General features: G+C 36.9%; 2 protein-coding genes and 2 long non-coding RNA genes across 12 annotated transcripts; 2 read left to right on the forward strand and 2 right to left on the reverse strand.

Moving 5' to 3' along the window:
* Positions 1 to 8,326, forward strand: LOC124302244 (synaptic vesicle glycoprotein 2C-like). 4 transcript variants are annotated; one of them, XM_046758184.1, is made up of 12 exons: positions 2 to 136; positions 1,001 to 1,051; positions 1,247 to 1,408; positions 2,032 to 2,194; positions 2,292 to 2,413; positions 2,706 to 2,944; positions 3,182 to 3,526; positions 4,853 to 5,000; positions 5,342 to 5,501; positions 5,966 to 6,093; positions 7,287 to 7,390; positions 7,942 to 8,326. In XM_046758184.1, exons 3-11 carry the CDS (start codon positions 1,288 to 1,290, stop codon positions 7,361 to 7,363), a joined length of 1,503 nt encoding a protein of 500 aa, XP_046614140.1. In that variant the 5' UTR covers positions 2 to 136; positions 1,001 to 1,051; positions 1,247 to 1,287; the 3' UTR covers positions 7,364 to 7,390; positions 7,942 to 8,326. The 4 variants fall into 4 exon arrangements, with proteins under 4 accessions (XP_046614141.1, XP_046614140.1, XP_046614137.1 ...); XM_046758181.1 differs by lacking the exon at positions 2 to 136 and adding an exon at positions 481 to 618; XM_046758182.1 differs by lacking the exon at positions 2 to 136 and adding an exon at positions 481 to 618 and having other exon boundaries at positions 4,856 to 5,000.
* Positions 501 to 2,037, reverse strand: LOC124302246 (uncharacterized). Its single transcript, XR_006907662.1, has 3 exons — positions 1,340 to 2,037; positions 695 to 1,210; positions 501 to 620 (listed from the first exon to the last, which is right to left on the reverse strand). It is a non-coding gene; the product is annotated as an uncharacterized LOC124302246 (long non-coding RNA).
* Positions 2,837 to 12,961, reverse strand: LOC124302247 (uncharacterized). 4 transcript variants are annotated; one of them, XR_006907663.1, is made up of 5 exons: positions 12,823 to 12,961; positions 10,800 to 11,037; positions 5,325 to 5,595; positions 4,836 to 4,978; positions 2,837 to 2,963 (listed from the first exon to the last, which is right to left on the reverse strand). It is a non-coding gene; the product is annotated as an uncharacterized LOC124302247 (long non-coding RNA). The 4 variants fall into 4 exon arrangements; XR_006907665.1 differs by having other exon boundaries at positions 4,836 to 5,030; XR_006907664.1 differs by lacking the exon at positions 12,823 to 12,961 and adding an exon at positions 11,581 to 12,107.
* LOC124302245 (synaptic vesicle glycoprotein 2B-like) lies at positions 12,893 to 25,130 on the forward strand. 3 transcript variants are annotated; one of them, XM_046758188.1, is made up of 12 exons: positions 12,893 to 13,028; positions 15,887 to 16,043; positions 16,368 to 17,072; positions 18,139 to 18,195; positions 19,796 to 19,957; positions 21,995 to 22,157; positions 22,297 to 22,418; positions 22,537 to 23,002; positions 23,968 to 24,185; positions 24,302 to 24,461; positions 24,573 to 24,700; positions 24,796 to 25,130. In XM_046758188.1, the coding sequence occupies exons 3-12, from the start codon at positions 17,069 to 17,071 to the stop codon at positions 24,849 to 24,851; spliced, it is 1,536 nt and encodes a 511-aa protein (XP_046614144.1). In that variant the 5' UTR covers positions 12,893 to 13,028; positions 15,887 to 16,043; positions 16,368 to 17,068; the 3' UTR covers positions 24,852 to 25,130. The 3 variants fall into 3 exon arrangements, with proteins under 3 accessions (XP_046614144.1, XP_046614143.1, XP_046614142.1); XM_046758187.1 differs by having other exon boundaries at positions 15,887 to 17,072; XM_046758186.1 differs by lacking the exon at positions 15,887 to 16,043 and having other exon boundaries at positions 12,894 to 13,028.
* The last annotated feature ends 1,158 nt before the right edge of the window (positions 25,131 to 26,288 follow it).

Genomic DNA, 26,288 nt, shown 5'->3' on the forward strand with positions numbered 1-26,288 from the left:
TGAATATTGTGTGAAATTATCTTGACTATACGTCAAGCGTAAGGAAACCGATCGAATGAAAATTGGGATCCTTCATGTTCTCCAGTTTTTATCAGAGAACAAAGTGTTCGACAGACTAGACAAGAATAAATCTAAAGTAAGTGATTTACGCTCGTCTGAAACTTGGTCAAATGATACTTTCGTAATTATAATTATCTTAGTTTTGTGTGCGTGAATCAGCGGCGAATGATACGCAGAGTGTGAAGAAATTAGCTCTCTGGTAATAATTTGTGTACGGATAACAAACTGTTTAACATGATACGGTCCATTTGACCTTTTGAAATTGACCCAAATAAAATTCAATTGTAGGTAATCATTAAAAATATTCATCTTCTTCTTCTCCTCCTTCATCCTGATCTTCTTATTCTTTTCACACGTGTGTAACTACTTAAGGGCATCAACGTCTCTCGCTGCGTTATAGCTTCCTCCTTCTATTTGGATATTATTTTTCGACTGACGAGAGCGTCGGACGGAGGTGAATTCTCTTCGGCGTCGATTTTGCATCTACGTTTTTACAACGTACAATTATTAACGTTAACAAAGCTGTTATGGAAGTCGAAAATCAACAACGAACGAAAGGTCTGTACAACAATAACGTAATTTCAGAAAATTATACACACCCTCCGAGAAATATCGGATTTCAATTTTAACGTACCATTTTAACGTAGCAAAATTTAAACTGTCGTAAAATCTGACGGGAGCCGCTTTGTGGTTTACAAAACTGACGGGTCACTCCAAATTTTTACCGACGAATCCTTTTTCGCAAAAAAATCCTCCTTTGTTACGCATTAACTTCCATCTGCTTGAAACAGCGGTCAAAATCATGGTGTTTCAGTTTATTTTTCGGCTCCACGAATCGGGGTTTTCTTTAATTGCATGTCGAAAATTCAAAGAGGTCGCGACATTGGTTCAGAAGGTTACAGTACTGTTTAATACTGATGAGTTTTTTCTGTTTGTACAGGTGTAAAGCCGCCGTTAGAGAGTGAAGTCCAAGATGCAGTTGATCAAACAGGTAAATCCAGGACAGGTTTGAACGTCAAACGCAGCTGTAAGCAATTGGCAGTTGGCTTATTCTTCGGCACAACAACATTCGGCGGAATGTAGACGCCAATAATTTAGTCCTCTTTGTGTTATTCAAAGACCCTCATCCGCAACTGACGACCATTCAACCCTAAAAAGTCCAATACTATCGTTATCTTTATCACAGGTTTCGGAAAATTTCACTACAAACTCTTCGTCATCTGTTCAATGGTGTTCATGAACACCGGACTCGGAGCCAGCAGCTCGGGTTTGATCGTACCTGCGGCTTCATGCGACTTCAAAATGAGGACCGAGGACAAGGGTCGGTTGACCGCCGCACCGATGCTCGGTAATCCAACGCCCTCTCAGTTTCCTTCTTCGTCCGAATTCACCTTCTCGTTGAGAAAGGTTCTTCATGGTCATATCTCTCAGTTTTTTCCCGACATTCCCACCTCCCCCGTTCCTCCCCTTCCTTTTCTGTCCGCAAGTGCAACTGACGAAAAAAGCTCAACCTCATTTCGAACGACGAATTAACTGCACGGCCACTCACGTGATGCATAAAGTGCCCCGAAGCTTTGATCGATATGTCCGACACTCGGGACGGTCAAGTGTCTAATTTCCATTAGTGAGACCACGTGACAGACCGACTCACAGACGCACCGCGTGATACGGTATCACTTTTAACTAAACGATGTCGTACGACGCGTCTCCCGGTACGACGGTTATTAATTTTCAATTGATCAAAAGTCGGTGATGAAAACTGGATACGATGATCGACGTTTGCGCGCTGTGGAAACATGTTAAAAATCCATAAGCATCGGTGGAACCATTCTTCGATAATCCCAACTCACTGACATCTCGGTTGGAATCGCTATCGTCGTCGTCATTTGCTACAAGCTACACATCCGATCTATTCATTGTCTGAACAAATCACTCAACATCTTGCGGTTCATCGTTATCTTCATTTTTCAGGCATGGTCTGCGGCTCGTACTTCTGGGGATGTTTGGCGGACATCAAAGGTCGGCGAACAGCGCTGCTGGCAGCACTTTTCCTCGACGGATGTGCCGGTCTTACTTCAGCTTTCGTTCCGAATTATTGGGTCTTCGCTTTCCTCAGGTTCCTAAATGGATTCGCGTGAGTGAAACCCACGGGCACTAGATATTGGGTGCAATTTTCAGCCTCGAAATGTAATATATACATATATATACGTATAAAAGCATTCGTTTTCCAGCATCACCGGACAGAGTGCCATGATATTTCCATACCTCGGTGAATTTCAACCCAAGAGATTGAGGGAGACTATTCTCTGCTGGCTGGAGATGGCTTGGACTGCTGGGATCATCATGCTCCCTTGTACGTCCGCTAATACATATAACCCACTTCGCCATCATAATTCTTTCAAAGGATTCATAATCTTATAGTACATGATCCTTGTACTATCGGTTCGAGATTTATCATCGTCAGAATATATCCGGAAGGACAAAATGTCCTTCGTAAAGATGAAAGTGTGCAGCGTCTGGCTGATAAACGGTTCCTTAAGTCTTTCTCGTTTCATGCATCTGAAAAGTGACAGTCACAGATGTCAACGCACGTACCTACACGCCACTTTTGTAATTCACCGTCACAATGAATCTTCCTATCACAGTGCTGGGTTGGCTGATAATCCCAATGACGTTCCGCTACACCTCGGAGAACTTCTCCTTCGCCTCGTGGAACCTCTTCGTCCTGATCTGCTCGCTGCCGGCTCTCTCGTTCAGCGCGGTGCTCCTTTTCTTTCCAGAATCACCAAAGTACCTGTTTGAGGACAGTCAGGATCACCGAGCGATGCAGATTCTGGCTCGGATGTACGCTGAGAACTCGGGAAAGCCGGCCGAAAATTATCCCGTAAGTAGTGGGTGATGTGCTGGAGACGGTACAATTCAAGAATAATTATTCGCCAGATGAATAATCGGCACCGATTCATAGTTGTACACTGAGAAAAATTTCATTTGTTACAGTAACTAGAAAAACTGAGTAAAACAGGTATCGTTAAAAAAATCTGTTTGAATATTGTGTAACCGTAACTAAAAATTTCTCTCAGTGTAGAGTTTTACAAACGAGATTCACTCACTTTGGGTGCAGGTGAAGTTCGTCAGGAGCGGCGGCGATCCTTTGGAAGCTAAATTGGCGGTAGTTTCAAACGACGGTCTAATTTCACCGGTGAAAATAAAGCGCCGTAAGAAGCTGATAGGGAAAATGTTGGGCGACATCGTCAAGCACACGATGACGATACTGCGGCCACCGTACCTTACGATAACGCTTCTCACCTCGACGATACAGTTTGCAATGACCGCCGCTTATTACACCCTGATGAGCTGGTTTCCGGAACTCTTTCGAAGGTTCGCCGAGTTCGAGAAGGAAAATCCGGATAGCTCTGCCGGCATTTGTTCCCTTTCCGTCGTAATGCCAGTCGCCAACTCTACCACGGTAGGTTTCGTTTCAAGGGTAGTTAGGGAAAAACGGTACGAGAGTCCCAAAATTTGGTTGTTCGATTGAAAAAAAAAAAAAAAAAAAAAAAAAACCAAGAATTACTTTCCAGAGTTTTTCAAGCCCTGTAAAATAGCCCAACTTCCATTTTTATGATCAAACAATAGAATAGTTTGGTAACTCAATTTTATTGACATAAATCGAGGCATGTAGCGAAGCATTTCGATGAGGCCCATTTTTTTCTTCTCAGTCGTGACATTAAGCGATTTTTCGAACTTTGAACTGACTAGGACCCACAGAAGATCAAGGCTGATCGTTGAGAAAGACCGATTAAAATCTGTTTCGTAAGTTTAATATTGTAACTATGTTTTTAGTCAGCATCCAAACTAGAAAAAAAAAATTAGGACGAACTGCTTTGGAAGGATTTGGGCCATTTGAAAGAGCATGAAAAAATCTAAAAAGTACTTTTTGATTTTGTGTTTTAAATTGATAAATCAAATTTTGTGACAGTTTTTTTCACTTCTAAAAAATAATAATGATGGCACTTGTACCGTTTTACCGTACCAACTTTCATGACGAATAAATCTTTGCCAGTCATGCCGATCGAGTTTCACTTGCACATTTTGTTTTATTGGAATCAATGACAATGCGAAGTATTGTTATTGACAATGTAACCTTAACGCGAGGTTAGCTGGCGGAAAATCGATGTTGAGTTTAACATTTATCAAATTGTCATTCTCATAAGCTCTGAAAATCTTTTTAATATTGAAATAATATAAAATGGTGGAACAACAAATAAAAGTTGAAATACCGATACTTCGTTTCAAAACCCTTTGAAACGTTCATAAATATAGTATATCTGTTCAGTTCTAGAAGTTCACTGAAAAATTTGCTTATTATTGTCACGATTGAAAATTTAATCTTGCAACATCGCACCGACATTGATTACGATCAGCAAATGTCGATATGGAATTGACAGCTGAAAAAAAAGTAATCTTCTTTGCTGCAAACTTTCTAAAAAACAGTCTTCCGAATAAAGCGAGCCATCGTAAAGCAAAATCGGACGAATCTGCTAGACTTACAATAATTTTCGAGCGATTTTAAACGAAGCATCAACATCCAAGCTTTCGTTTTTAACTCCAGTATTTATGTATTTTTGCACAGATTTTGGCGATTTAGAAATACAATAATTTGATAAACACCTCAAGCGCGGCTACATGTTAATAAAATGACTAAAAAATCATCGATTTTCACCCAACCCACGGCTTTGTCAAATCGCGCCTGACCAATTTCAATGTACAGAATTTACCTTAAAACAATCTTCAGCAGGTAGACGTCGTAGATGAATTTGGGTGTGAGACCAAACTCCAGGGTTCCGTCTTCCTTTACACAATTTTTCTGGGTCTGGCCTGCATTCCCACCAGCGTCTGGCTTCCTTTATGCATCGGACGTCTGGGGTACAGATTTTTTTTGGGTAAGGCTCTTAGTTTCACAAGTATCAAAGCTAAATTGAAAATGTGCTTTTATATAACTCGTGAATTTTTTACGCGTTTTTTTTCATGACGGTTGAGCGAGTCTGTGAATGCGCATGCGCGAAGTACAGAAAAGTGCTCTTTTCCGTACTGCGCGCATGCGCCGTAGCAAAAAATCTGACATTACGCGACCCTAACCTCAATTTCGGGCTTTGTGAAAAAACGCTCAACGCTGCTAAACAATATACGATTTTTACTATCACTGCTAATTTTTGCGACAGAGACTTAAAAATATAAACGTAGTTGTTAAACTATTACATTCTTACCAACTTTCATTTTTCAGTCGTCAGCACTGTGTTTCCGGGCGCTGCTGCCGTTGGTCTCTTCTTCGTAACGTCATCGACACAGAATCTGATAGTTTCTTGTATATTCGAAGCCCTGACATCGATGGGAGTTAGTGTGGTTTACTGTGTGCTGGTCACTTTTTATCCCACACATTTGAGGTAATACGATCGATATCTGTACGTTTCATTTTCCCCAAGGAGCAGTTCACTTTTCGAACCTTTGTAATTGCTTCGAATAACTTCGGAAGTATCTCTGTAACAATACAATTATCCAGTAATTTTTTTTCACGATCAATTAAAACAGTATCACAATTCATCAGAATTTGATTTTTTTCTGTAAATCGTCTAAAAAAAAAAAAGAAAAAAAAATTAACAGGAAACACTAGTTATCTCGTCGTTATGTCTTCTGCAAATTTTACCGAATCATTTCGTCCCAATTACCTTAAATTTTCACCTTCCTTAACTTGGAATTTGTTTTTCGAAAAGTTTTCACTTCGCACTGAAGAAAATCCCCGGAAATTCGAAGATTTAAAATAAATTAGGAGGAAAATGGAAAGGGATCAAAAGTATTTGGCTGATAAATATATTCGAAAACAGAGTTTATACTCGCGTGTTGTTTTCAGGGTAATCGCGGCGTCCTTTTCTGCATTGTGCGGTCGTTCCGGTGCGCTAATTGGGAACCTGATGTTCGGCTACCTGTTGGACCTTCATTGCATTGTTCCGATTGCGGTGGTCGCTGGCCTACTGTTCTGTGAGTTTCATTCTAAATATATCCCAACCTTCCGCTTTCCTATTCTCGACGTAAATTAGGGGTCCAATAATAGCACGCACTGTACATACATCTCTGTATACTAAGGTGGTCGTTAATTTTCAACGGATACTTTTCGTTCCTGGAATCGATAGATAACGACGAACAAACCGTGAGTGAATTATTTCAGATTTTTAGGTTCATTGGGAATGGTGGCGAAATCTATTTGAAATTTGTAAAAAAAAGAAAAAAAAAAACCAAACACACATTTTCGAGTAAAATGAAAGTAACCTGTTCTTTAATTCATTTTATATGATCGGAATAGAGGAAAAAATCGAAAATTACAAGAAAGAAAAAAAGAATGAAAACCAAATAATTTCGACAGAAAAATGTATTTGATGGTGTTTTTATCACATTGCAACGTTGTCCGGACTATATTTATTTAACATAAAACACCCATCTACGGTATAAACGTTAAAACATATCATACATCGTTCATAGGTTTGAATATGGTCATGGTAAAATAAATAAATAAATATATAAAAATGCAGCTGCGGTCGGCTTTGAAATGCTTTTCATTTTTGAAATTCATTTCGACACCTTTTCAACTTCGTGACTCGAGAATTTTTTCTTTTCTCCCAAGTTTCGAGCAACAAAGAGAAAAATGAAGTAAGAAATAGTTTTCTACTTTTTGTGCTTGAAGAATGAGATCTTTTTCCACTTGAAAAAATTTACAAATCAAATAAAACGAACTGTTCAATGGTTTTTTTTCCTGTCTTTTTCTTTTCAACTCGAATACTGAGATTCTTGTTTTGTTTATTTTTTTCTAACCTTTAATTTCAAACCGATACCGGCACTCCTTCCAATCGAGCTAGAAATCTGAAAGAATTCACACACTATCATTTCGTCATTATCTGTCGATTCCAGGGTGAGAAGTATATACGTTGAAGATTAAAAAAACACTCTGGTGTATAAGTTATATACACGTACAGACTTATTAGCCAGCATTTGGTAATTAATAAAGTTGATAGGTCAAGATCTTAGAACAACAATTATCCCTATTATTAGCGTGATTTCCGTTTCAAAATATGACCAACCGAAGCTTTATATTCTTCTCAAAATAACCGTCGCCTATTCACATAACATCAGACCTTACACCAATTCACTCACGTAATGTAATTAATTACACTGCACAGTTGGCGCAGCTCTGACCTTCTTTTTGCCAAGGAAAGCTAAACTTGAGAAAACCGATTCTACGCCTGTGATGAACTAGAACACGATGCCAACATGTTCCGTTAAAGTAGGTATTAGAAAAAGTAGAATAAAAAAAAAAAAACATAAATAAACAATCATGTCTCACACGTTTTCCATCTCTTTCGTAAATTTTCGTACTTTTAAGAATCAATAATCGTTGTAAAATAATAACCATCCTCATTTTGTGAATAAATAATGCGTCGAAATTGTTTGCACCCTTCTTCGCGCACATCGAATTATCAGCTTGTACAGAAAGCAAATGACAATATTGACAATAATAACGAAATAAGGACGCAACGTTTCGCGATGGAATTACACAGGTGTACAAACATTCTTTTCAACAATTGGACAAACTTGTGTTTTCATCGCTTAAAAGTTAACGAGACTGGAAAAATACCGCAATTATCACAGCTTAATAATTGATATATTGCAAAATGGACGATCTCATTAACTTCGAATGAGGAAAAAGTGTGTCAAAATTTATCGAACGCCTGGCAGCGAGTATAAAATATTTTGATTTCAAAATTTAATTCGATGCCTTAATGCCTTAATTTGATATTCATTGTCAGTTATTTACCTATTAATTTATTCCGGCAGACGCTGACCATCTTCGCGATTCTCGCCTTGCAAGGAATCGCATTTCTGCTCTACGTTGCGACGAAATTTCCTGGGATCGGATGGACGGTGAATTTTGGTAAATGGAAAAGCGCGCAAGAATCATACCGCGACATAATTAATCATTCGCAGTAACTGTAATATCGCATTTTACCTACTTTGCGCAAGTGAGCCATGACGTACCAATAATTATTACCTTCTATAGATAAATAAATAAACGTATAGTTAAAACAAATGCGTGCGTAACTGCTCACGCCGCGTGTGCGTGTGTATTTTTATGTCAACTTACAATATCGATAAATATGTAAAAATAATTTGCACATCGTGCGGACGTGTGTATATTGTAATAAAAATTTACACTCTTCAATTTCACCGCCTACCTAATTACATTATTTCTCCAAATGAAAATACAGGGAAAAATCATTCGTGCGATCGTTTCACTTTTAATTTGTTTATTTTATTTATTTTTTTTCATTCGTTTCACCTACGGAGGAAAGATATCCAATGCAATAGACACGATGCCAGGTATAATGAGCGGCGTATCTAGTTCAACAAAATTGATATCAGTGGCCGATGATGATCGGAACCTAACTTCGAGGCAAGTATATGGTCTAAACGAGCAAATCTATTTCCGTACACGGATACATTAATCTAATCTTCGAATGGATCGATATAGAAGTCTTCCGACAATTACTGCCTCCCTGTTATTATTACATTCCACGGTATAATGACGTGGTTTTTTTTTTTTTCTTTTTTTTTAAATTTTTTCTACGTCACAACTCGTACAAATCTCCGACGATGCTGGTAGAAATTCAAACGGTTTGTCATTAAAAAATAACGGGAAATTAACGATCAGCTACTGAATCACACCTGTATCGGAAAATACCTGATATAATCGCGTATGCGTCTAAAAGACTTGTTGTCAACTATTCCCAAGTGTTAAAAATGTGTCACCTTGTTTTCACGTTGATCTCTTCTCTCTCTCTCTCTCTCTGTTTTTCTATCTTTTTTTTTTTTCTTCTTATTCTTTTGCTCTAGGTATAAATTTTTGTTTACTTCACACCGATTTCTCGTCACTGTTTCAGTAGTCTATCGAAGCCACGCGGGAGATAAGATCGTGACGTGAAATCACCATTCGTAGAAAATGGATTAGAAAAAGAAAAAAAAGAAAAAAAATAAATAAAAATTAACAAATAAAAAACGTTATCAGATCTTACCGCGACGCGGCGTTATCTACAGCTATAATATAACGCGGTACTTCAGGAAGCGCTTTAATAAGATTCGATATCGCGATATCAAAAACCTGCTACTACAACGAAAGGGGATAAAATAACATATAACATATATATATATAGAGGTCGGTCACTCGGTCGTCGTAATCAATTTTATGAATTGAACACCGTTATTATTTGAATCAATGAAAACAGTGTCACGTGTATGAATGAACAGCTCGCGTTTTAGAATCTTGGTTAATATCATGTTTGAGCTGGTGATGAAAAAAAAAAAAAAAAAAACAACTACACCGTCAATTATTATCAATTATTATGGTACCAAGAAAATGCATACACTTTTGAAGTTTATGCCTGAGTTACAATAAAAAATAATATTTAATTATTGAGCTTTGAATATTTCATAGAATTTTCGTGAAGACGAATTTTTCACATTGCGAATTTCCTGCGTGTAAAAATTGTCCCTCGAATGATCGCGTCTTATTAAAGATCCATTATACGGAGCGTGTCATACTCGCGTGTTTTTTACCCAACTATGACAGTCACATATATAAACGTCTTCAACTGTGTAAATAAACGATTTCTAATAACAAGATGCGAGAATAATCGAAGGAAAATTGGAGCCACTAAGATCTGCAATATTATAATCAACACGTCTTTTATTAGACATTATAGATCGAAAATTGCAGATAGCACGCGGGGACATTTCGGCGTAAACAAGTTTACAATTATTAGCCTGCTAAGGATTTTGCCTGAAAAGGAAATTACGTCCAACTATGCTGGCCAATTATCATCGCAGGCTTGGAAACATGAGATGTTAATATAATTGGTCGCTTCGAATCGGGTTTTTAGCTATGCAAATTTGAATGAGCGAGAAGCCTCGACGCGTGATAGAAAAATTTGAAAAATCGATCAATCTTATCCCAGAACTATTTCTAAAAAATGAATAATTCATTAGCTATAATTTAAACGAATAATTATCGCACAAAGCTTCAAGCCGAACAACTGCCGTGCGAATAAAAGCTCAAATGATCTGAAATTTCATTCTAATCATTACTGAAATCAATATTAATTTTAATTTTTTTTCAACGTCAAAATTTTATAAAAATCGTATCAATTTACTTTGTATGAATCGATTATACATTACGGGGTTAAAAGTACTGCGACTAATGTGAAATTTTTACAATAAACGACCACCGTTGGTCAAGATTTGCAGCAAAAATTTTTCTTACGATTACTTGTGAAAGATATTGTTTTCGTCAAAATTCGCTGTCATTAATTGTCGATCAATTTCACCATTATCGATTTCAAACTGACACCTAATTCGTAACTTTCGTTTGAGAAAAGTTTCTCAACTTCACGAGCATGAGTTTCCAGAATATTTGTTAATTCTTACGGTTCCTATTTAGCACTAAAAATCTCGATTAACGAGTTCAACTTTAAACTTGACATACATCTTATTACATGTATATAACACACACATACACACACCTGACAGACGACAGTACGAAGTTTGTTCGTAAGAAAATTTTATTCCTCATTCATCCGCATCAATTGAAACAATATTTAACCATTGATATATATACAATTTCAACAATATACAATACATACCCGTAATAATTCAAGGAACACGCACAGATGTATGAACGTCTTCGTTGAAAAGAAGAAAAGCTCATCGACGATTCTTATCATCGTCGGCAATAACAATCCCGGTCTTATTTTGACAACTAATTCTCCTTCTCTCTCTGTTTCTAAGAAACCGAAGCCTTGCCGCAGTCTCAGTGTCGCATTCTCGTCGCGATCATTTCCGCGATTAGCGAAAAACACTGTAATTATTCCACTTTGTTCTCTACGGCAAAAATAAAAAATTAAAAAAAAAAAAATAAAAAAAAAAAAAAAATAAATAAATAAAAAAAAAAAACAAACAAAAAGAAGAAGAAGAAGAAAACAAAATTAACAAAAATAAAAGAAAAACGTGTATACTCCTACGATATATATGTCATGTGTATATATATATATACCGTATATGTAGATATGTGTATTATTTTTGCGACATTGTTTACGGCAATTAGTGATGTCTACAGAGCGAAAACATGTACTGTTCATCGATGACAAAGCGTCAATGGAACGACGTATATATACATGCGTGTATGCACATATGTGCACATATATATATATACATATATATATATATATATATATATATATAAGTTAAACAAGAAGAACCGTTGACTCACAGAGTCGCGTCGGCGACGAGTATTCGCGACGGTTGAATTGTTAAGAAAAATGCGTGTGTAAGAGGTGAAGCTAGAAGTAAAATAAAAATAAATCGGCGGAAGTGATAGACAATGAAGGTGAATTGCCGCGGCAAGTATTTGGGACGAAGTAATACCTGAGTATCGGAATAATTGAGATATACATCGAAGTGGAGTAAGACGTGTCAGTCGTTGTGAAGTCGTCGGTTGCAATCGGTTGTGAATTCTGGGAAATGATCTGTCCGAGGAGGATATATCGACGATCCGAATCGCGGATAGTTCTTCTGGTGTAAAACGAAAGCTGGGCGACCACACGTATCGGGAGATAGAGAGATAGAGAGACTCACGGACGGACACGATGCGTGTTTGATACGTACGCGAAGACGTCGATTAATACAAAGCTGATCGAGGAGAGATCGAAGCAACGCGGGTGTCTGCGGAACGATCGTCGTCAGTGTTTGTCGGAACTTGACGGTATCGAATCGCGGAGACTTGAAACGTCGATCGGCTCTTTCACTGCAACGGTAGTTGGAAACGATCTCGGAAATATAACGGGGAAGAGATAAAAGTTATTCGGCCGATATATCAGACGCGCGTAACGCGCTGCAAGCTCGGCGAAAGCTCGCTCGCCGATGATCTTCGAGATTTCGCCACGTAACGCATCCGACGCGATACGCCTCGCGCAATTATAGCCCTCTGACAAAACCGAGTCTTCTAAGCCGTGCACCGCTAAGTTCTAATTAGGGATACCAAGCCGAACGAGCTGCATGCGCCGCTGATCAACGACCGCCTTTTCTGACATTGAGCCATTTTTCTCAAAGCCAAATTCCCTTCCCGATAGACGGACGGCAATAAAGCTCTACAGATTTTCAAACATACACGGAACGGGTCCGAAAGTCAAGTGCGCTTTGATTTGTTGTGCAATTTTTGTTATTTTATTTATTTATTTATTTTTTTCTATTAAAAGTTGCCTTCTACTCGTTCAGTTGTACGGAAATTAATTTCACCGTCCGGTCGGGTGCGTAAATTTAAATACACACACACACACACGCACGCAATTTTTATACCGTTTAATTCGATCGTTTTTCGCGCATTATTTTTCACTCTACGTTGTATTTATAGAAATAAATCTACGACGATAAAGATCTCCGATAAATAGTTTGTATTTTTTTTGTTTTTTTTTACGATACTCCACGGAACAATTGAATAACGTAACGCTATTTGAGGCAGCGACGTGTTTTAAACAATCGTCACAATTGTTAGGTACGCGAAACCGTTTCCGTCAACCCTGCAAGTGTCTGCTCTAAAAACAATCTCGATTGCTTGAAACTATAGATACTTAAACCGACCAAGAATATATAATTAAATGTAAAACGTACCTGCGAGTCTCCACGCCGATTTCGCAATCGTTAAACTAACTGCAGCATTGAGCGAAGCCATTCATCGTAGACGAGATTTCGACGGAAGTTGGATGCGTTCCTACTCGTCCATAATTCGTTTCGGATTTCGGTGAAACTTTTGTCGAAGTTCTCATCACGCCGCGATCTATGATCTGCACCTTTCAACGATAGCAAAAATCAATTTGGTAAGATATTTTTCGAACAAGATCAACGAATCTATCCGATTCGTTGTTATACAGTACGTAATTTAATTAACACACGCTTGTAACAAATTTTTTTCTCTCCAAATATAGTTCGTTTCATAGACGTTTTTTCAAATCGTAATCTATGAGAACATGCGATTCGAGTTTAAAAATAACCAGCGATATCTTTAATTGCCTGTTTTCATAGATAAATTTTTTAACTTTTCATCGTATAATCTTACAAATATTTTTAACCTTTCAGAAGTTTACGGTGAATTTTTTTTTTTTCTTGTCTACTTGACTTCTGTTTTCTTTTTATTCTTCTACCTTGCAATCATCGTGAATAAAAATTTATAACTGTTCGATTATTTCGTCTCGTAGAGATTGGCATCGAAACGTTTGAAAATCAAACTGAAGAAAACAGAGAGGATAAAAAAAGAAGAAACAGAGTTCCGGTGATTAAACGCTACAGAAATGTACAAAGTAATCCAAAAGCGTGCTTGTAATTCTCTAATAATTCCAAACAAAATGCCTGCACTGAGGGAAATTTTTAATTCCGGTTACCGCTCAGTCCTTAACTATTTTCATTTTTATCACAATCGAAAAATACAGTTCTAGGTGGAAAATGAAAATTAGTTTTCTACCTGTTACCAGAAAATCTAGTATTCGTTGCTATTCTTTCTCATTACGATCAATGTTGCTATATTTTCTTGCAACTGTTGCGAAAATTTAACGCTCGCGCAACGATAAATTGACGTTAAAGCCTCGTTTAACTAAAAAAGTAGAGTAAACCTCACAAACCGACTTTGCGTTGCAATAACCAAAAAAGGATCGACGATAGCGCAAAATGTTTACGCGTACCTCATTTTTCGTAATTCCAACAATATTGAAACGGTTTTTTTAACGATACCTGTTTTACCGAATTTTTCTAGATACTGTAACAAATGAAATTTTTGTCAATGTACGATTTTTTTTTTTCTTTGGCTGGCCCGTCTCGATTTTAAGATCGATAAGATGAACTTTTCCACCAGCGAGTTCATTCGTGTATCGAATGGTTCGAATCGTCGGTGATAACTAATTCGATCCATCCATATTAGAAATTATACAAGTTTAGCGTATTTAAAGGTATGCATGCGTACGAGTGTCGGAAATCACGACTCTGTTATAATATTTATTGAGAGGGCTGTCAATTGTAGACTGTCAGGCTACTACTCGAAAGTGTCGATTGATATCGGCGATTGAATTGATTGTCCGTATCTTTCAATAACTCACGCTGCCGACAAAGATCACCGATGGATCAAACAACGCGTTTATATTCTTGAATGATACACGCACTCGAACTGCTACTTACACGAGTACGTTTGACTGGTAAATTTTTCTGTCTCGTTTCCTGATTTTTCTGACGCGTTCAATCTTTCTGTCAAATAGTACGATCGTGTCATGTTGTGCAGTGTCACTCGTCACCGTTGAGAAACACTTCAACCTACAAGTAGCCAAAATAAAAAATCTGACAATGTTAATCGTTAAACTGTACAACACGTCTAAGAATTGTACGAAATTTCACTTTTTTTTTTTATTCAACTTGTCAGGTTGAAAAATTTCGCCTCTGAAATTCGAAATAATTCGTAAAAATTTGAATCGATTTCAATTCGGCTGTCCTACGCGTCACTAATTTTATTTACTCATCCATGTATTTCTATATTTGAAAATTTCCTGTCCATAATTCGTTGAACATCGCGCAGTTTTCAATCAAATTCGAAAGCGAAGTCTGTTTTTTTTTTTTTTTCGTCTTCCTTCGTTCGTGTCAAATTTTACAGATAAAAAACCTTGACTCGCTGTCTGATTTTCTTCACGTTCTTTCGTTCAACTTGACAGTAAGATTTCTTCAATTTTCTCAATCAAGTTCAATCTCGCTGTTGCCTATTGCAATTCAAATCTAAATTAGTTTTGAAGGACGAACATAAATGATATTACATACCGATGCAATATTCAACTGTACGGAATATCATAGCAAATTTCAAACGAATAAAACTGTTCCATTCCGTGAACTTTGTTTGAAATTTGAAATTCATATTTATAACAAAAATTTATCATAACACGACGCCTTCACGAAATTTCCGACCAAACATTTCTCTCGTTGCGTAAAAGGATGTCTATCCTCAAAATTTGCGTGTCATCTTTCACGTACGAGTAAAAATTACCTGTAAAAAGCCAGGATTGTACAATTTTTGCGATATCGTGATCGACGAAATTATCGAAAAATCCTTTGAAGTATGTGACGTTAAATAAACAATATTTAGCTTCGAATGAAGGGAAATAATTGCAATAAGATATTTTATCGAAATTTGTTTCAGTTTGAGTTTCAGCGATTTCCTAGCTGAAGAAATTTTCAATTGATTGTTGAATTATAAGTCGAACTTTACGAATTCGGTCTCGTATCTAAAATCGTGAATAAAATTCTCAATGTCACTGGCATAAATTGTATCAAATGTAAAATTCAATGTGGTAGCGTGAAAAAAATTTCACGTAGCGTCTTTATTTTGGTTTATTTCACGGTGATCTTAAAAGGTGATCCGTAATTAACTGTTCACCCAAATTTTTGGTACAAATTAGTTCGGACGGTTTTAGGCTATCGCGTTTAAATTCGGTGATTTTAATCTTCTAGAGCTGTCATAAATTGTAAGAAACAGCTGCATTCTTATACAGACCTTTTCATTCGGATAAGACAACGCCTTAAATGCAATTTCGCAAACAATACACATGTTTTCAAAAGATATTGATTCATTTTTCGTTAGTTGGTAAATGAATATCGCTTATTTTTCACCTTTCGTTTCGTACTCTTATTATTTTGTCGTAAACAGGTATGATTCACTAAGTGACACGCATGACCACGACATGTTCTAAAATAAATTTTAACGTTACTGAAAATCATACGTATCCATAAAAATATATATCCAGTGGAGATGAGATTGAGGATACGATTTTTTCCGCAGCAAATTTCACCTTTTACAACAGCAGGTGTGTTCAAAAAGTTGGCAATAATTTTTAAATTATTACCATTGAAACTTAAATTTTGTACGGTAATTATTACAGGAACTGATAAATGTATATTTAAAATTTTATCCAACTTTGGATTTATCAGTTTGAGAAATTTCAACCGTCCGTCTGATAATTTCTCGATATCTTCACATTGGCAATTGAGAATAAAAATCATTCGATACGATCAATTTCTCCTTCTGTGCTTTCGTCGCTGTTCTATCGATAAAAGATTACTTATTTTCAATCGTCAAATCAAGCATAAAATACACCGTTGACCAAAAATAGACATGAATCATTTTGCAGAAAATCCAGCTATAACCTTCGGCGTCATCGGATGTTGAAGAATCGATTGAAATCAAAAGAATCGGAAGAAGGTAATCAACATAGATTGATTGGAACAAATAATAATCGGTGAAAATTCTGTTCGCAATAAAATTCCGCTTTCCGACACATGAGACGTATACGCAAAAATTTTTTACATAAAAATGACAGTGTCGAAAGTTGTGAACCGTTCCGAAATGAAAAACAAAGCTGGATCATGTTTGGTATCTTGAAGTAAGGAGTGAAATCGGCAAAACCAAAACAGAAAATAAAAAAAAAAAAAAAAAACGGCAACGACCAAAAAACTATAAAGAGAGGAAGAAATTGAACAGAAACTAAAAAATATAAAAAAAAAAAAAAAATAAAAAAATCATTCCTGTTACGTATCTGCTGAGCGAGATACCAGGTTGACAGGCGATTAGCCGGCGCTCCTTGGCTTCGTAATTCATAAATAAAAACAATAATTTTGCGGAGCGATAACCGCGATCGGCAGATATCGGGGTGCGAACCAATGAGCGAGGGGAGCCGGGGTTCAGAAAGACAAAACCCGCGGACCCGACGAAAAGTTCGACATTCTTTCATTTCACACGCGGGGATTCTTCGCCGGCGATTTAACCAGGGCCGATTCTCCACGGAGGAGTACCGATTTTCATCGTCAACGTTAAAGATCGCCAAGACTGAACATGGGTACGTTTTTACTTTCGTAACAACGCGTTCGTCGATATCATCTCACCATATTTTTTCTCTGAAATTAAGTTGCCGAGGATATTAAAGCTGCACCGTTAAACGTGTTTAAAAAAAAAATTGGCAGGTTGTTTTCATACGTTTTTGTTGTTTTTTTTTTTTTTTTTGTTTTTGCTTTTTCCAACATTCAACTTCAACAGTCACTCAAGACGTACAGTATTGTTCATTTACAGTTTCGCAGTGACTGAGTATATATTTTTTTTTTTTTCGTTTTTAATCACAACTGAAACGAGTTTTATGTGTACAGAAATTTTTTACGCGTCGAATCCACATGACGTGAGTGAACTTATTATTGAATATTACCGTGCCTTATGGTGTCGCTTATTTACGGCGAAGCGAATTTTTTCCAGTTCACCCTCAAAATCAGCTTAAAATAATACGAAAACAATTGCGATACTTTTTCAGATTTTTACTTCAACCCTAACCCGTGTCACTAATAGGATGGATTGCTCCATTTAAAATGAGCGTGTTTCGCATACATTCTCGGTATATATATGAACATATATATTTTATTACGAGAGCAATAATGTTGAAAAAAAAAAATTCTGTAACTGCGAGGTTTTAGTGGGCATTAGTGCTACTATCTGATAAAAAATTTATATCACCATACTAAGCAATCTAAACGAATTGCACTCCCTTAGAATAGAAAAAGAAAAAAAACATGAGTTTTCGAAGGTGTGCAATTCGTCTTAATTGCCTGGTATGACGATGTAGATTTTTTTACACATAGTATCACTAATGCCCAGTAAAATCTCGCGGTTTTAGATTTTTTTAAACGTTATTACTCTTGCGATAAAATATATACTAAGAATGTGAGCGAAACACGTGTATTTTAGGTAATAATCTGTAAAAGTTAGGCAATTGGTTTTGCATTATTTGAAGTTGATTTTGGGAGTGATCCGGAAAAAAAATCGTCAACACCCTAAATAAGGAACACCCTACTGTACCTACATTTTTATTCTGCACTTTTTATATTGTTCATTATATACGATTTTCTATATTTTTCCAGGCTTCGATTTCTTGGCAGATGGAGGCGCCGACTTCGAACATGCCATCACCGTCACAGGTACGAGAGAGATCATGATTTTTTCGTTACTTATCGTTCACTCAAACCATTTTTTGCACCTTTTAAACGTTTAATTAACGTTCGGTGATTCTTTCGCCGTATTCGGGTTTCAACGAGACTTCGACATTGTTTGATTAAAGAGATACGCTTTGCCTGAAGCTTTTTATGCTTATCGTTAAACAAATTGTGAATCGGCACTATTTTCGCTACTATAATTCAATCGAATATACTTATCAGATTTAATTTTTACAAGCACTTACCGAGTATATACTCAACGTTGTTAAAATGGTGAATTTTACTGCGGTAATTACGTAAAGATAAGCGATATCCTGAGGGTGTTGTAAAATACCAGAAGGTGCAATCGAATATTCGTATCCTGTTATATTGACGTTAGTTTACCGCACGGTGTTTGCCTGGAATGGAGCGTTGCGTAATACGTAATTCGTTCAAGAACTGAAATTTATTGCGGTGATATGATATAACTGCGAGAAATTGAGCAACCTACAACGAATCGACCATAAATCCGCATTCCTCTCTTTCCCTCACGTGTGAAACATGAACGTGGTGGTCAATCGAATTTATCCTTCTCAATAAAAAATAACACGTGACAGAATGTCATACGAATCTGCGATGAAACGGATACCGACTATGCATCTATACATTGTTCACAAAGGCGCCACAATTAACGTATCAGATTATTAACGTTATGATTTACGACGTGTGACGGTCAGCGGGTGTAATCAATTGACTTAGCGGATTAGAATAATCGTAGCTTGTTGACGGATTATCTCTGTAATCTAATACAGCCTCTTCACTTTAAGCTCTTCCCCCGAAAAAAATAAAACGACAGCGTTAAACGTACGCACTGGTCTGATATATCGCTCGATTTACCGGCGATCTAGTGATTCATTGCCGATTTAAAAACGGATTGCGATCTATAGGCGGATACGAGCGGACTAGACGACCGGCCTTTAAAAGCTCCCGATCGTGGCGGGGTTGAAATTCCGAATTTGAAGAGAACGAATGCATCAAATTTCGAATTCTTTGCTGGCGAAACTTACAGTAAGGAAATCAAACTTTGACGAAACATCAAAGTTTAGAAAGGACAGAAATGAGAAACTTAAAAAATCGGAAACGTCAAAATTCCGAATGATTGAAGATTTGTGGTTTTGTGAATTTCTGGCTTGGTGAAATTTCACCACTTTGATCTTTCTTCGTTTTCGATTTTTGATATTTTCACGTTCGGAATCCTAGTAATTTTGATTTTCGGTATTTCTCATTTTTTAATCCCACTCTTCGAATAATTTACTCGATATTTTTCGAAATTCCGCTCTATCGCAACTTTACTTTTCGGAACTTTGCTCTACCGTAACTTGAATTTTCGAAATCTTGCATTTCGGAACGTTGATCCGTCGGAACTTCAACCATTTGAAACTTTGTCGTTTCTTCAAAGTTTCATATCTTCATTTCAAGTTTCGGCGCGAAATAATTCGGAATTAGGCGCTTTCGGAACTTCTCAAATTTTGAACCTGAATCCCGCCCCCTCGGATCCTCACAACCCGAGGTCGCATTATGAAAAATATTGCTTCTTATTTTCCAGGTTTCGGAAAATTTCATTTCTCGCTGCTCGCCGTCAGCGGGCTGATCTACATGAACACTGCGATCGGCATAACGATATTGTCCTTCGTTTTGCCGGCGGCAAGTTGCGACTTGGAGATGGACTCGACGGCGAAGGGATATTTGACCGCGGCTCCTATGCTGGGTTAGTATTTTTCATTGTTTAAAAAACGGGGCTTCGAAATATACGGGTGAAAACGGATTTTGACAGCGCAGTGAAAAAAGTGCTCGACGCAAACTTTCGCTCGTTTTTTTTTCTAACAACATCAATCTGTAGACATGTTTTGTTAAAATTTTATTTAACGCGACACAACGTTTCGTTGCAAATGAAAAAATCGATCTAACAATTCCTTTATGGTTACTAAAAAATTCCATTTAATTCGATATACTTGTAAATAAAAAAACTCGATTTTTATATGGTTAAATCAATGAAATAATTCTTGCATAAGGTAGAAGCTTGATTTTATCAAATCATCAGTGATATTAATTTGCTCTCGCAGCTAATTAATCTTGATGTTGCATTTAATTAACGATGTTCAGATATTGAAGCAATTGAAGATAAAATACTGAATTGTTGAGGTGTTATTAATTGCTAATAAATGCGTGTAAAATAATTTTTTGAGAAAATGTGTGTGATTAATTATTAATTATTAAAAATTTGATAATTAACATGTAGTTAATAGTGAATCTCGTGTAAAACGCACATTTTTTATACAATTCAACCATAACTCTTAGAGATAGAAAGACAAAAATGCAAAAATGATTTTACGAAAACGTATTCTGACGAGCAGTTTTGTAAATATTTCATTCTAAACGATCAAAAATTCACGAAAATATCAGTCAGCCATATTTAAAAATAAATTACATATCCGACTCAAACGTCAAATGTAAAAACTTTTTTCCATTTTATATTTTTTGTCTACGCAAATCCTCCGTTGGATGCGCTGCTGCCGGATCTATTTTATGCAGAGAGATGCTTGAGTCAGAAGAAATTTATTTGTTATTGTTGGTAAATAAGTAACGAAGTCAATCCGATTAGAAGTGATCTTAGGTTACATCTAAATTTAAGTTATTAATTCGCATGTTCACATTTCTTATTTTAGTAAAACAAAACAATCTAGATTCTATTATCATTTATGTGGAATAAATAGTACAAATCACACCGAGACGATAATTTTTTCAACAACAGTTGAACCGAACAATCATTGTTTTATAGAATGAATTTTTATAGAACAATTTTACCGCGCAGTAAATCTGATTTCTGAAAATCGCTTCTATTGTGAAACCAAAGATTTTCGTATAACGGAACGAGGAATGTTTTCTTCGTGCAGAAAACTAATTCGAGTGTATTGTTTGATTGCTCAGACATAATTTTGGCCGTCAAAAGACCGGAAGTTTTTACCGAGTGCATTTTCACATCGACACTCGGTATGTGCGAAGAGAATGATATTGATTTGCAACGTCCGAGAGCAGCGAAGCCTTAGATCACGCTTATTACGGGATTCCCTGGCTTCGACAATACGGGACATTCTAAAGTGATAAGATCAAATCGCTCAGTCGGATTGTATTTCTGTAATTCAACGCTGTATTGATTCTATCTGTGGAGGAAACCGCTCGGTATTGATATTGATGAGTTGGGAAAATACGGACTCGCTCATGCCAATGCGTAATCATTTTTACTGACGGACATCAAACCAATTCTAGGTCATTGACCAACAACGACTCTAGACAACAGCTGTACGATAAAGAATATAAACGAACAGGTCGTAATTTGTAAAATAAAATATCTACTGTATTTCGTATTGATTGCCGTACAATTTCGGTCAAATTCAAAAACGATTTCGATATTTCAACGAAAATACAAAAAATAAATAAATAAGAAACTAGCGGTTAGTGTGTCACGAAACAATTGTAAATGCCAATTTAATAAACATTTTGAAATTCTTCGAGAATATCCGAAGCAAATTAACTTTTCCGTAAAATTTTTAAAAAATCTACAAACCTCTTCCGATTTCCATCTCTGAAGTTGGAATTACTCAGCTACCGATGACTTTTGTACACTTTTTCAGAATCGTATTAATTTTTTCAAACAGTTTTTTCGAATAGGGGCGAATTAAATATTTTTTATACCAGGTTCAACACGGATCGAAATAATCAACCATAATCTTGAACCTTTCAACAGGTATGGTGATCGGTTCCTACATTTGGGGCTGCTTGGCTGACACTAAGGGTCGGAAAGTGGTGTTGATAACAACGTTGCTGATGGACGGTATCGTCGGTGTGATTTCATCCTTCGTCCAGTATTATTGGGTGTTTCTGGTTTTCCGATTCTTCAACGGATTCGCGTGAGTGTTACTTTCATCTTTGGCCTGCCATCTGAGAAGTTTAAAGACTTCGTCGACATCTCAACGATTTGTGAACATTTCAAAAATCCATCATCAATTCAAAAGACAAAATCATGAAAATGTAAAAAAATTTTCTCAGCATTACCGGTGCCATGGGAATCTGCTTCCCTTACCTTGGAGAATTTCAACCAACGAAATACCGAGAGAAGATCCTTTGCTGGATGGAGATGTTCTGGACGGTTGGAGTGATAGTCCTGCCTCGTAAGCAATTATTGTTACATATTGGTTGCCTAATCGGTATAAGCGTTTGGTACATAAGAACGTAAGATCAGTGAAAAGAAATGACTAGTAGCGAATTACCTACTCTCAAAATCCGCAGTTATCGCATGGCTGATCATCCCGTTAAACGTAACGTACGAGTCGGACACGTTCTACTTCAAGTCATGGAACCTATTCGTCAGCATTTGCGCGCTTCCATCGTTGATGATCGGTCTCTGGCTTTTCGCCTTCCCGGAGAGCCCGAAGTTCCTGCTGGAGTGCGGAGAATACGATAAGGCTCTGGACGTTCTCAGGTACATATACGCCCAGAACACCGGAAACGATCCCGCCGACTATCCGGTGAAGAGTCTCCGCGAGAAGCCCAACGCCCCAGAGAGGAGTCCCCGGAAACTGAAGCTTCACAAACGGAAGGAACTCTCCCAGCTGATGGCCGAGGTCTGGGACATGACCAAGGCTCTTTGCAAGCCTCCGTACCTTCGCAACACCTGGATCACATGCGTTATCCAGTTCGGTCTTACCAGCAGCTACTACACACTGATGGTCTGGTTCCCAGAGCTGTTCACCAGGTGCGCTGTTGTTGTTGTTGTTGTTGTTCGAGGAGGGTTTAATTTTTTGAAAACTGAAACTGAACTAGGTCAAGTTGAATATCGTCGAAAGGATGAAAAGCCGATTCTTTAGTCAAGGCTCGCGAGTTTTGAATTGATTTTATTTGTATGCTCGACTAGATCGAACTTCGTTTTCAAAAGAGAGGTTTTCAAACCTTTACCTCCTCATCCGAGGGTCCGTTTAATCAAGGATGTCATACATTTACTTACTGAAATCGTAAAACCACTTTCGATTACGATCGTTCAGCGGTTGCATAAAATTGAATTCGTTTTGAATCAGTCGGAAATCGCTTCATACCAGTTTGAAACTTCTTGCAATTAGTTTGGAACCGTTTGGAATCATTTGGGAACTGCTTAAAACCACTTTAAAATCGTTTGAAACACTCTGAAATTAAATTGAAACAGCTTGGAATCGTCACCGAAGCGTTTGAAACCGTTCGAATCGTTCGTCACTTTATCTGTAACTGAATAGACCATTGATAAAATAATTCGAAATCGTAGAGAATCACTCGAAATGACATGACATCGTTGATGAAGCGAACCTTGAAAATCCTTGTAAATTCTGCGATGAGTAGCAAATTGTTACGATTCGTCAACATTACGGTAACTTTCATCTTATCATGTGCTTTGATTCATCAATCCAGTTTACCAAATGATTACCATTGATTTCCAAGGATTACCTTACATTCTAGGTGATTTCCATTAATTTTCAATGCCTTACTGCAATTTCCTGTGAATCTATGAAATCCAGAAATTAATGAGAATCGCACGATAAGGTAGAAACCAACAGAAATCACTGGAATACATTGTCCATTAATTGGAATCATTCATCTGATTTCCAAATGAATGACCATCTGCTCGGCTCCATTTTCTTCTCGGACAAACCTTACCCATTATCTAGATCTTTTATCCACTCCTCTTTCCAGGTTCGAAGAGTTCGAGCTGAATTATCCGGGAGAGACGACTTCGGTCTGCATAGTTTCATCGTTGGAGGACAACTCGACATCGAGTGATCCTTACGGTTGCCAAGAAGAGATAGCGAGCTCGGTGTACCTGCACACTGTCTACATCGGTCTAGCCTGCATCCCTGGTTCCATAATCCTTCCGCTTTTCGTTCATAAGCTCGGAGCAAAGTTCTTCCTGAGTGAGTGTTAATTGATTGGGTTGTAAGATGTGCGATCATCGCTGATAAGATGAGGCAACACGAGGTGTGAGATCCCTCAATGATATCATTTTAATCTCTCTGTCTTTCAATTCCAGTTGCTTCACTACTGATATCGGGTGCCGTTACGATCGGCTTCTACTTCGTCATAAACGCTGATCAGAACCTGATACTTTCCTGCATTTTCGAAGCTCTCACTTCCCTCGGCATCTCCTTACTCTATTGCATAATCGTTGATCTGTTTCCAACAAATCTCAGGTGAGAAGAAATTTTCCCCTACGAAATGACGATTCGTAACTGGATAAACGTATTATTTTTTGTTTTCTTGTTTTTTTCTCACGTCATAATTATTGCCATACAATTTTTTAGGGTGATGGCAGCAGCTCTTTCACTGACCATGGGTCGACTGGGTGCATTGATAGGTAATCTTGTCTTCGGATACCTGATCGATCTTGCCTGCGTCGTGCCGATCGTCCTCTTCGCAGCCTTCCTGTTCAGTAAGTTCAGTGATAGAAGCGAAAAACCGACCGGTCGATCAATCCCAGCTGATTCCTAAGCTTCGGCCACTTTTATGTGTATTTTTGTGTTACAGTTACCGGATTCCTGTCGTTCATGCTCCCAAAAACCGGAAAAGAGACTCTGGAATGACGAAACCAATGGTTATAAACAAGACGTACGAGTTCATCAGTCAAAAACCAAAGGATCGATCGTAACTTCTTTCATTCGTCAAACATGCATGATCCAGTAATTGGAAGCTTCGATTCCTCTTCATTTTTCATTTTCAAAATCGCATACATACAACACGCACGCGATGCGTTTTAAATTATGATTCATTTCCATCGTCGTTTCTTCTCAACCATTTTTTCTAGCATCGTAGTCATTTTCACACGAAAAAAATTGAGCTGCCTCTTAATATGTATATATATATATATATATGTATATATATATATATATATATCCAAATACTCGCAGGTTATTAGTGTATGTGAGTTCATTTGCGATGCCAAAGTACATAAGCTACCTCGCCACATTCATATACGTATATAATAGTATATATACATATATATATGTATACGCACATATATTTATCCAATCATGCACAGTGTTCAGTGCATTAGTGAAGTGTATCGTAAACCTGTATACATATATTAGAACTCGACTTTCATATGTCGGATCTTAATGTTTGTGCATTACGTAGTAAAATCCGTCAATATAATTATGTCAATTGGAAATAAATATTATATATAATATGGATTATGGTGAAATATACATCTATATATATATACATATATATATATATATATATGTATATATATACGTACGATATTCAATAAACGGGAACAGCGCTGTAAAAAAAAAAAAATATATCGCAGTTCCAACCGTTATCATAGTTGAGATAATTATCTAAACAGTATTACGGCTCAATCCTTAAATAATATTATATGATTTTCTTGATAAGCTATACTTATATACATACATGTATATACAAGATACATCTATAGTGTACATATTTTACAAACACACGAGATGAATTCTGTCGCAAGTCAGCTACATTCGACGATCTGTAAATATTAAATTCAACTACCGTAATTATTATTATGATAATAATGTTAATATGTAATTGTGATATTTATCAATTTAAATACGACTAAGCTGTATATATATATATACATACACACAAACATATGTGCAATGTAATCGTTCGAAGAGTTTCACTCTGTGCATAAGTTACTGAAGGAAACATGTTGAAATCAATATAAAATTATACAAACGGATGATATTCTTACTATATAATTATTTCATAAATGGTCATGATTTTTTGCAGAATTACCCGTTATAACTTGTAATATTATTTACATGTACAGTGTATGATTTATTATTTGTTAAATTTTGTTAACAAGAATTCTATGCGGGAAAACGTGGAAATGGGTTGACGTTGTGAAACCCGTTTGAAACAAAAGCAGGTATGTGTGAAAAACGTTTTTTCTTCCATTTTATATACATGCATATATATCTTGATTTTTGGAGTTATTCTTTTTCTCTGCTTTTTTTACTAAACATTTTACGTGTACGACAACCTGACAG

This window comes from Neodiprion virginianus, chromosome 4 (genome assembly GCF_021901495.1).
Source record: "Neodiprion virginianus isolate iyNeoVirg1 chromosome 4, iyNeoVirg1.1, whole genome shotgun sequence".
NCBI classification, from domain to species: Eukaryota; Metazoa; Arthropoda; class Insecta; order Hymenoptera; family Diprionidae; genus Neodiprion; species Neodiprion virginianus.